The sequence below is a fragment of the Sinocyclocheilus anshuiensis genome, unplaced genomic scaffold (assembly GCF_001515605.1).
Source record: "Sinocyclocheilus anshuiensis isolate Anshui unplaced genomic scaffold, SAMN03320099.WGS_v1.1 scaffold437, whole genome shotgun sequence".
Classification (NCBI taxonomy): domain Eukaryota; kingdom Metazoa; phylum Chordata; class Actinopteri; order Cypriniformes; family Cyprinidae; genus Sinocyclocheilus; species Sinocyclocheilus anshuiensis.
In genome coordinates this window covers 1,295,063-1,307,082 of record NW_015539902.1, presented here as the reverse complement: position 1 = coordinate 1,307,082, position 12,020 = coordinate 1,295,063, and the positions used below count along the sequence as shown (strand labels likewise).

At 38.8% G+C, this 12,020-nt stretch overlaps 1 protein-coding gene across 1 annotated transcript in view; it reads left to right on the top strand.

Moving 5' to 3' along the window:
• The window catches only part of LOC107686135 (homeobox protein cut-like 1), a 150,420-nt gene that overhangs the window by 117,234 nt on the left and 21,166 nt on the right, over positions 1-12,020 (top strand). The window contains exons 12-16 of the mRNA XM_016482994.1: positions 2,295-2,353; positions 3,577-3,628; positions 4,423-4,519; positions 6,185-6,913; positions 11,409-11,489. Of these exons, the coding sequence (XP_016338480.1) occupies positions 2,295-2,353; positions 3,577-3,628; positions 4,423-4,519; positions 6,185-6,913; positions 11,409-11,489 (1,018 nt within the window). The remainder of the gene's footprint in view (positions 1-2,294; positions 2,354-3,576; positions 3,629-4,422; positions 4,520-6,184; positions 6,914-11,408; positions 11,490-12,020) is intronic.

The following is a 12,020-nucleotide window of genomic DNA, read 5'->3' as shown; positions in this document are numbered from 1 at the left end:
CACACACACACACACACACACACACGATGCTCAAAACTCCGCATTACCTCCTCTCCTAGGTTCACGAAACGGTTGATCATAAAATGCATTGCTGTTCTGTTGTAAGTAATCTTAAAGATTCCTAAATGCATCTACTTCCGGAAGGCCAAATAAAGTGCTTTTGCTTTCGCCTAGAAACACACAGCGTCTCCCTGACATGGCTGCTTCAACACTAACTGCGGTTACTGAAACCACGCCTTCTTTCTTTGCGTGCACATTTGGGTGGCATTATGCAAATATTTCCACATAGTGACCTAGATATGTGGGGGCGTGTTAGAACGAGCCGTTTTAGGGGGGCGTGGCAGAGTCTTAACTTTGATAAAGAATATCTCTTTGGTTTTGAGACTTTAGTCTTTGCAACTTAAGGGATCTTATCTATGCACAATCAGCTTGTAACACTTCAAAGAGAAAGGAAAACTTGAAATCGCATCATATGACCCCTTTAATCTAGCTTGTGCCAGCAGTTGTACACGGAAGCAGCTCCGGGCTGATGACGTATGATTTCAGCATTGCGCATGCGCCGGTGAGTCTTGTGAAAACCAACGTTTGTTTACAGGAGCAAAGGAAGCAAAGTTTCCTTACTTTAGCAAAGGAAAACCAGTCTCCTCTTGGCTTATATCGAAATCCTCTGACATTCTTCTTTACAAATCCTCGTTTTGTACTTCTAATTAGTGACCATTGTTTTGTTTTGATCTCTGCTGCACTTCCGCGTTCGTCACTTCTGAGCGGCGCATGTGCAAATCCAACCTCATACGTCATCCGCCCGGAACTGCTTCCATTTACAACAGTGAGCGCATTACAAAGTGATTATTACATTTTGAATATGGATATTTTTCTTATAAAAACGCATCGATTCGCTACAGGAGGCCTTTGTTCACCCCCCGGAGCCGTGTGAGACACTTTTTTTTTTTTTATGGATGGGCACTTTTTATTTCACTTCTTTTGGACTGAAGCACTGTAACACCCGCTGACTGCAATGATAGAGCTTGGAATAGCCAGGACCATTTTTAATATAACTCCGACTGGATTCGTCTGAAAGAAGAAAGTCATATACACCTAGGATGCCTCGGGGGTGAGTAAAACAGCCTAATATTCATTTTTGGGTGAACTAACCCTTTAATTATGTGGAAGTAGTGCTGAAGTCCAACTAAAGATATACTGAAGTGATTGTGTTAAAGTGGAACTATACTTCAGCTACACTTTAAATATATTGTATTTAAAGACCGATATAATTCAAAGGTCATACAGTCCTCATCAATAGTGACATTAAAACACATTTTAGGCTTAATATTAAGAAATTTGCTTTGTGCACAAGTGGTACTTCAAATATTTTAATTAAAATTTTTATATCAGTAAGTCTCAAGCGATATGTCAGTAAATATGTTAATAAGTTTGAACTATACTTTTTTACTAGGAACAATTTAATGATAGCAAATAAACTCTAAAAGTACACATAATGGCTTAATTTGTACGCTTAATATCACAATATTTACTCAATGTTTGAAATACAGTATATGAGATGTTTTTGAAAGAAGTTTCTCATGCTCACCAAGGCTTAATTTATTCGATCAAAAATACAATTAAAACAGCAGTATTGTATATTATGAAATGTTGTTTCAATTTACAAACTGTAACTTTTTTTTACATTTTAATATATTTGTAATATGTATTTACAAACTGTTTTTTTAAATAATTATTTTAAAATTATAATTATAACATTTATAATTATTACAAAATTATTTTAAAAATAATCATTTATTCCTGTGATGAATAAAAACATATTCAAAAATGTATTTGAAGTAGAAATCTTTTGTAGCTTTGTAAATATAAATACTGTCACTTTTGATCAGTTTAATGCATCCTTGCTGAAAAAAAAAAGTATTTTCCCAAAAATTTTGAACAGTAGTGTATATTACCAAATATATTATTTTAATTTAATGTCATTTTAAATAGTTTTAATTTAATAAAATCTAAAAAATGTTATTTTTCAAAATGAAAGAAATGTTTAATTGTTTGTATCTGTTTGTATCATTTATTTTGAGCCCCTTAAAGGTATAGGGCACCAGAAAATAAAAATAATAATCTGTCATTATTCACTCTTATGTCATTCCAAAATAGTATGCTGTTTTTATTCTATGGGAATATTTGAACCCTCTGTGTGAATATTGTGAGAATTTCAGTATAATATAGTTCATCAGTAATTCAAAGTACAGATTTTCTTATAAATACATATATCTGCCTTTTCCCCTCCCCAGCAACTTGAAGAAAATCTTCAAGAGCAGTCAGACTACGAGGAGATCAAACGAGAACTCTGGTAAGTTCTGAAGCACTAATTCTGTCAGCGCAAATAATCCTGACGCTTCAGCCTTTTCCCTCACAATTATGTGAATATTTTAGCATTATTAACATTATTTTAACGCTGATGGGAACGTTGCTTCAACCTTAACATGACATTCAAGTGTGTAATACCACAAATTGGCTTTAAGGTGGACCTAAATAAGCAAAGGTTTTGTTTGGAGTGACCTGACCTGGTGTTGTTTATCCACATACATAATTCAAGACCTTCAGACCATCCTTAACCTTTACCCACCGCTCCGTTATGCATGTACCGTCCTCTCTCGCTCCAGGGCTCGAATTGTGAGTTTTCAGTACCTGGTGGTCTTGAACTTTACAGTCAGACGATCCGATGTAGTTCAGCCAGCTGAGATATGAACCGCAGAGATCGCCAAACTCCGTCTGCGCACGGACCTTTTATTCCCATATTTTACCAGAAGGATTTTGACTCTGCGGTAATCTCAGTTCTGTTTAATAAATTCAAAGAACCTTAGGTATGCAAGGAGTATTGGGTCTTATTTTTGAGAAAAGCGGATTAAGCACGCTTTGTTGTCGGAGAGGTTTCTGCGCGGGACTGAGGGATTGCTGCGTTTCATCTCCAGCCACAGCTGTAATGAGGAGGCTAACGTAGTTTGCATCGGCAATAACCTAATTGACTGATGTGTGTGTTTTTGGCTCGGCCGCTCGTCTGTGCTGTCGGCGTGTGTGTTGGGAGGCTTCAGGAGATGTCTGGCTGTCCGTTGCATAACTTGATTTTAGGCGTAATATTCCCAATTGGGATTTATAAAGCAAGTAATCCATGAATAGAGGGTGTTGTTAAGATCTGCGCTGGTCTGATGATCGGCCTAAAAAGCCGCTTTGCTGAATGTATATTGATAGCTTGTTGTCTACAGTACTCGAGGCACATTCCACCGTAATATAATGAGTGTTTTCACCCAAAAGGCTTTTGAAATGGCCCCGTTTAATCCATAGATAACAGATTAGCCCTGAGTGGAGCGCGGCTAGGCACACAGGTTAATTTGGGTAACGTGATTGTAGGTGTCACAGGAATTTTCGAATTATGATACTGAATGCTGAGCCAACGCTTATTAAGCTGAGCGGCGTTCAGTTCTTGACCTGAATCGGAAAGCGAAGGCTTCTGGATGAACGTTTGGCTTAGTAGCACCATTATTTAATACGTAAACACTTTTTCACTCTCAACAGCAACCTGAAATCAATGGCGCACAAATCATCAGATCATCACTCTTCAGTACAGGTAAGACATCACGTGTTTAGAAAGAATTTTCTTCTTGTAATAGTAAAAGGCAGCATGTTTTCTTGCTTTTGATGTTTTGTAAATTCTGAATATCATGTCATAAATTTGTCCCGTTAATTTCCGAAACATTCATTTTAATTTTGTACTAATAAATACATGTGAAAGAGCTGATAGTGTTGTTTTATTTTTTCTGTATTTTGTTCCTTCCTTCCTTTAACTTTCCTTTGGTTTGTTTCTTCCTTTATATTCCTTCTTTCTTGTATTCTTTATTCCTCATTTCCTTTTTCCCCTTTCCATTCCCTTCCTTACTCAATTCCTTCCTTTCTTTCCCTTTCTCAATTCTTTCCTTCCTAAACCTTCTCTCCCCACTTTTCTTCCCTTTCTTAACGTCCTTTTGTTCCATTTCTCTTAACATTCCCTCTCAATTCTTTCCTTTCTAAACTTTTCTCTTTCTTTTTCTTTCTTTCTTTCTTTCCTTCCTTTTCTTTTCCTTCTAAAACCTTACATTTGCTTCTCCTTCCTTCCTTTCTGCCTTCATTTCCCTTCTTCCTTCTTTCTTTCCATTTTTCTTTCTTTTCTTTTCTCAATGATTTCCTTCTAAAACTTTACATTTGTAAACTTTACATTTGTTTCACCTTCCTTCCTTCCCTCTCCATAACTTTACTTTTGTTTTTCTTCTTCCTGTTTTACTTCCTTATTCACTTCCTTTTCTCCCTCATTTCTGTTCCCTTACTTCCCATCATTTTCTACCCTCTTGTATATTTTTTCTTAACCTTATCCGTCCTTCATTTTAGGACTCATCCAAGCCGTTGGAGATGTTGCTGACGGGGAAAGTCCATAGCCAGCTGTCTGAGAGCACTTTGAAACGACTGGCCAACAATGACTTCAGTGGTGAGTTTACACGGTATCCATCCTCTTCCGAGGAACATTAACCAGCCAGTCACTGGGAAATTGCGAAGCTGCAGCTTACACACAGGAACTGGCATGATTTATTGATTACTTTTTTCCAAACCTAACTTCACCTAAAATGCAGCTGGACATGCAACATTACCTAATAAAACTTTCAGAACTTTATGGCTGTATGATCTTATTTTGCCTCAAGAAAAAACAAAAACAAATATATATCGTAACAGATCATCCTGAGAGTGACGAGTTGGGTTTGGAGGCATTTGTGTTGTTAAGGTCAGTTCATCCTTTTCTAGAGGCAGCAGCATATTACGTTTTGGCTTGTAGGAGATCAGGTCACCTGGGGCTTGCATAAATCCTGAATGGCTAGTGGAGACCAATGTGATAATTAGGCCTTGTTTCCCTTTTCCTGCTCTTTCGACCACGCTCTGTGTGTGTAAGGTTGGAAATGTCATTACAGAACACCTCTGGACACCCCTATGGAGATCATACATTTTATTTGCATTTTAAATGTGACTTTCTATCACAAATTTAGCATTTTTAAACCTGGCATTTGCTGCTGACGGCAGTGTTGGGGAATCATGTGTGATCGTAGCATGTATCTGTCTCTGACAGCCAACAGAATTCTGTTGCACTAAATATTGATTTTGCCACCATTGTATAAAGTGATGGTATTGTTATGGAAGCGCACACAGCAGAGGTGTTTTGTCATGGCAAAAAGGATAACCGTACTGACACCCACAAGCCCTTGCAGTGAACAGTCCCCACAGCATGAGCAGGTAGCCCACGCACAGTTGCCTGGCCTGATATCTCTGGACATGCCTGCTAGTCTACAGACCTCAGAGGAGATCAGTGTTAAACGTCAGCCTGTGGCACACACACATACACACCACAGATTTCCTTGAAGCGTGCAAAGCAAGTCTTTGGCACTTTGTTTCTGCTCGTTTTTTTTAGAAAATAACATTTTTGAATTCATCATAGTTTCATTTATAGGGGGAAAAAAACTTAAAAATAGGGAAACAGATATAGCTGTGCACTGAAAAAAAATGGGTGTAGAAGCTGTTTTCACTCAGAAATTTCTAGTAAATTTCACAAATAATTATAGTGAAACAGCAAGCAACACATTTAATTAAACATGACATTTTGACTATAAAATATTTTCTTGTAAAATGTACTTTAATCTTTGTTTTATTTACAACTTCAAAAAAAAATGTTTACAGTGTGGTTTGAATCTGCTACACATTCAAATCCCATTTCTGCTCTAAATGAAAACGTGACTAAGACAAGAAATACAATCTCTATATGTATATACAGTATATATATGGAATTCTTGATTGTAATTAGTCAGAAGACATTCTGTGGTCATATATTTTTGTAGAATGATTGCTTTGTATAAATATTGTCTTCTGTTCCAGGTAACCAATTTTTAAACCTATAGTTTTAATTTCTTTAGTATTACTTTGTGTTCTTTAAATTTATTAATTAAGTAGCCATGGCATAATGTACAGTAAATCGGCCAGTATCCACCTTCAGGATAATACAAAATCACCTTGCCAGGATTTTACTGTACATTTATCTCCTAAATATATTTAGCAGCAGTCTAAATCAGTACCCATGATTTTTCTCATCACCCTTCGGTTTGTTCTACAGGATCAGTGGGGCGGAAAAGTAAAGAAACCACAGTGGAAAATCCTCAGCGTCTTCCTGCCACTCCAGTCCCTACCACACTCCAGGGGTCCCCTCCTCCCCCCTCCCCTCAGCTTTTGATGAGGACGGGCACCGCTACCTCCGAATCTGCTGCCAGTGCCAACGGTACACACCCTTTCTCCCCCACGGGCATCGGGCCAGACTTCTTTACCCCCGGCATGGCCAGCGTGGGTGCCACGTTCCCCCCGTTGGCTGGCAAAATGGCACTCAACTCTCTTCTTCAGAGGCAGCTCATGCAAACCATCTACACCAAAGCCCTCCAGGACCCTTCTCCAAGTTCTGTGCTCTTCGGGCTGCCTCATTATGCTACAACCAACTCTCTCTCCAGCCCCCTACCCCCTCAGTCAGCGGGCAGCCCGGAGGTTAATGGCCTGGCGCCCTCTCCCAGCCAGTCTGAGGGCGCAGGCAGCACATCGGAAGGGGAGGAAATGGACACAGCTGAGATTGCGCGACAGGTCAAGGAGCAGCTGATCAAACACAACATCGGCCAGCGTGTGTTCGGCCATTATGTGTTGGGTCTGTCCCAAGGCTCGGTCAGTGAGATTCTGGCCCGGCCCAAGCCCTGGAGCAAGTTAACTATCCGTGGCAAAGAGCCCTTTCACAAGATGAAGCACTTCCTGTCTGATGAGCAGAACATCCTGGCGCTGAGGAGCATCCAGGGCAGGCAGAGAGGTCAGTTACAGAGCTTGAGGAAACAACTTAACCTTGTTATCACAGATGATCTCCCAACGCACGTTTATTTTCAAACATTATGCATGGGATTAAATAGTGCTCAGTTAACAGCATGGTAATTCCTCTCACATGTAAGCAACTTAAACATGGGCACACTGATGTTAGCAGTCTCACATTTGGAGCACGTATTTCTTTAAAGAGCAGTCAAATCAGATACTTTAAATAGTCAAATATTTGCAATAACAAGAGAGGGCAGTGCTTTGCGATTGCTGTGATCCAGCTGTACTCCTTATGGAAGCTTATTTTTTTGCCTCAGGGTAAAAATAATTAAATAAAATGTGAACAAACATTTTTTTTTAAACTTAAAAAACTTAAGAAACTTAAAAAACTAAAGTTGCATTTGTGAGATATGACGTCTTGATTTTGAGGTATGAATTCACAATTTTGAGGTATAAAGTCGCATTTGTGAGTTGTGAAGTCATGAGATATAAAGTCATAATCGTGAGGTATACAGTTGCATTTGTGTGGTATAAAGTCATGTTTATGAGATAGGAAGTTGCAATTGTGAGATATGAAGTCACGTTTCTGAGGTATGAAGTTGTACTGTATTTGTGAGGTATAAAGTTGCAAATTTTGGTCAAAAAAAAAGTCACATTTGTCAGGTAAAATCTTGCATTTGTTAGTTATGAAGTCACATTTGTGAGGTGTGGCTGCCAGTGCCAACGGTACACACCCTTTCTCCCCCACGGGCATCGGGCCAGACTTCTTTACCCCCGGCATGGCCAGCGTGGGTGCCACGTTCCCCCCGTTGGCTGGCAAAATGGCACTCAACTCTCTTCTTCAGAGGCAGCTCATGCAAACCATCTACACCAAAGCCCTCCAGGACCCTTCTCCAAGTTCTGTGCTCTTCGGGCTGCCTCATTATGCTACAACCAACTCTCTCTCCAGCCCCCTACCCCCTCAGTCAGCGGGCAGCCCGGAGGTTAATGGCCTGGCGCCCTCTCCCAGCCAGTCTGAGGGCGCAGGCAGCACATCGGAAGGGGAGGAAATGGACACAGCTGAGATTGCGCGACAGGTCAAGGAGCAGCTGATCAAACACAACATCGGCCAGCGTGTGTTCGGCCATTATGTGTTGGGTCTGTCCCAAGGCTCGGTCAGTGAGATTCTGGCCCGGCCTAAACCCTGGAGCAAGTTAACTATCCGTGGCAAAGAGCCCTTTCACAAGATGAAGCACTTCCTGTCTGATGAGCAGAACATCCTGGCGCTGAGGAGCATCCAGGGCAGGCAGAGAGGTCAGTTACAGAGCTTGAGGAAACAACTTAACCTTGTTATCACAGATGATCTCCCAACGCACGTTTATTTTCAAACATTATGCATGGGATTAAATAGTGCTCAGTTAACAGCATGGTAATTCCTCTCACATGTAAGCAACTTAAACATGGGCACACTGATGTTAGCAGTCTCACATTTGGAGCACGTATTTCTTTAAAGAGCAGTCAAATCAGATACTTTAAATAGTCAAATATTTGCAATAACAAGAGAGGGCAGTGCTTTGCGATTGCTGTGATCCAGCTGTACTCCTTATGGAAGCTTATTTTTTTGCCTCAGGGTAAAAATAATTAAATAAAATGTGAACAAACATTTTTTTTTAAACTTAAAAAACTTAAGAAACTTAAAAAACTAAAGTTGCATTTGTGAGATATGACGTCTTGATTTTGAGGTATGAATTCACAATTTTGAGGTATAAAGTCGCATTTGTGAGTTGTGAAGTCATGAGATATAAAGTCATAATCGTGAGGTATACAGTTGCATTTGTGTGGTATAAAGTCATGTTTATGAGATAGGAAGTTGCAATTGTGAGATATGAAGTCACGTTTCTGAGGTATGAAGTTGTACTGTATTTGTGAGGTATAAAGTTGCAAATTTTAAGGAATGAAGTCACATTTGTCAGGTAAAATCTTGCATTTGTTAGTTATGAAGTCACATTTGTGAGGTGTGTAATCTTATTTGTGAGGTATAAAGTCACAATAATGTAAAATGAAGTCAAATTAGTGAGGTATAAAATCATTTTTGTGTGGTAGTTGCATTTATGAGATAGGAAGTCACGTTTGTGAGGTAAAAACTGGCAAGTAGAAGTCTTAATTATGAGAAATAATTTCACATTTGTGAGATATAAAGTTGCATTTGTGAGTTAGAAGGGTCGCATTTGTGAGGTAAAAAAAGTTGAAATTACATGGTATACATTTGCATTTTTTAGGTAAAAAAAGTTGAAATTACATGGTATACATTTGCATTTGTGAGGTATAGAGTTTCAGTTATGAGAAAAGTAGTCGCATTTCTGAGGTAAAAGTCACATCTATGAGGTAAAAGTAGCATTTCTAAGGTATGAAATAATTTTGAATGCAGTATTGTGAAATGAAGTCACAATCGTTAGGTATGAAATCGCAGTTACCTTATTATTATTATTTTTTTTTTATTTTTTTTTACTGTAGGCAAAAACAGGCTTCCATGATTCCCTTCCGATAAGCTTTAGGCTAACATAACCTTTAAGATTGAGAGTCTTCAGATAACTACATGAAGCCCATAGAGACTAGATACTAGAGTCTGAAGGAAACACTATCAGTACTCAGTTGGTGCAGGCGGCGTCTTGATTAGAGCTAAACTTCAGCAGTCTACCCTTTCTTTCATTTCGGTCTCAGCCTACGGGTGAAGAGGAAGTTCAGAGAGGTTTGCGAGCATTGTTTTGCCTCAAGTCTGTGCTTCACAGCTAGAGCGAACAAATCAAGGCCGAGCCCAGCGTGAGCGAGAGTACTTGCATATGAGGGCAGTTGGCTGCGAATCCTTGAAGCCGTGTTGAGCCGAGTCTAAGTTTGCTCAGTCTAGCTGTGAGGCAGTAGTTTTGAAACAGAGCCGGAGCTGAAAAAGGCTGACTGTGCTGCCCGTGCGTCTGCACACCGGTTTGGAACGTCTTCAAGGGAGTCTGGTCTGGCTGTCTGCCTCCATAGCGTCGGCTTGTGGTCTCCCATGGGAGTATGAACTTTGTAAAAACCTAAAAACCCATTTATTCACATCAAAGACCTGGGCTAAAGGAGCACATTAACGTTGAAATAATCACTCGAGTGAGTTCTGCATGGTGCAGGTGGCTTTCTTTGAGGTCAGACTAGGTCGATTTGTGTTTAAGCTTAACAAACTACCATTCAAAGGATATTTACATGTGTCTGTCCATGTAAAGGAATTACTTTGGATTAGTATTACTAAGTGCTCTCAAAATTGACTGTGAAGACATTGACAACCATTTAAGATCAGGGCTCAACAATAAGGATTTCTTAGCAACGCATATTATATGCTTCAGAAAAGGAATATATATTGCTTTTCACAGGAATACATTTGTATTTTTAATTACATTTTTTTATTATTAATTTACCCTAAAATAAATAAAAAAATACATTAAATACATATTTTTTTGAAATGTTATGTTTATTTGTATTATATTGTAAATTATATTCTTATTGTTTGTGACTGTAATGTCTATTTTTCTTGTTTTTGTAAATGTATGAGTTGTACTGGAGGCAAATAAGTTCCCCAATGGGGGATTAATATAAAATGTTATACTACTATATTTATATTTTAAAATAGTTAAAACTTTACTTAAAGACTTTATGCATAATGCATTATAAAAGTAGTTTTAATGCATTAATTATGCCTTGTAACGCACCTTATAATGCATTGTACAATCTCAAAAATAATTGTAACCACAGTTAATAGATTATAACACTTATCAATTAATTGTTACACTAAGGATTTTAAATTCAGTTATAATTCTTTATGACAAGATATAATGTATTACAACGCATATTATGATTAATTATATTGCATTATACCCTTTAATAACCCTTTATAATGCATTATACATAAAGGCTATAAGTAAAGTGTTACCTTAATTTAAATTAAAATAATCTATAAAATTAATTTTTCTGAAAAGCAGAAAAATGTGCAAGTTATTTATTATTAAACAAAAAATATAAATATATTTTGGTAAAGATTTCAGACGTTTTTTTAATTTGCAGTAATTGCTGGAAATTGTACAGCTACAATGTAACTCTGAAAGCTATGGATTTATTAGTACTTTTAATTGGAAAACGATTGCATATGGTGTAAAACTTTACTGATTTTTTGTGATAAAGGCTAGTCATTCTCTCGCAAATACAGCAAAACATCATCTGTGCTAGCTAATATTAGCTAAATAACGTTAACATCTAAATCAGCAGAATTCAAATTCCAAGGTGTTTGCTCGTCAGCGAATGTAAGATACACTGATGCCGCAGCACTAAGACTGTAAGACAGGTGACATTTCTGTCAACCAACCTAAAAACAAAAATCTCTCATACTCAGTCATTCTTACTGTTGAGCCCTGGAGATGATTGGACAATTGACAGCAGAAGTTTAGGGCTTGGTCTTACTTTATTTCTATCTTCCGCCACTTGTTTTCCAACAGAGAACCCAGGCCAGAACCTGAACAGAGTGTTTCAGGATGTTCCGAAGCGAAGAACCGGCTCGGAAGGCTCCACGCGGCCAGGTCTGTCTCAAGCCTTCCCTCTCGTGTTACGGGTTTCTGGAGTGTCAGATCCGCAGTGTGTCTGTATGTTTTTGTTGTGCTGGTCTGTTTCTTCTCAATCTCTGGCCTGGAATCTGTTGCAAAACAAGTGAGTGAGACAGACAGGGCTGGAAGGGGTGTGACTGGAATTTAAAAAGATCTCGTTCGGACTGTCGGAAGACAGCTGTTTACAATAAATGCTACACCTTTCACTGCATAGATTAGTTTCAAACCGTGGAAAAAAAAGCTGTGTGAGTGTTATCAAGCCTAAACCTATGTAACTTTCCATCACGGAGGTCCTTGAGAAGTCTGTCCTGTTATTTCGTGGTCAGCTTGTGTGTATATATGTGTGTGTGTGGCAGAATCCTTCAGGCAGCTCTACAGTGCCACCACATTACAACTGGTGGTTGAGTCTCCCCCAGGGCGGCGCTGTGGGTGGCTAGCCACCCCTGTGTGTGTGTGTGTGTGTGTGTGTGTGTGTGTGTGTGTGTGTGTGTGTGTGTGTGTGTGTGT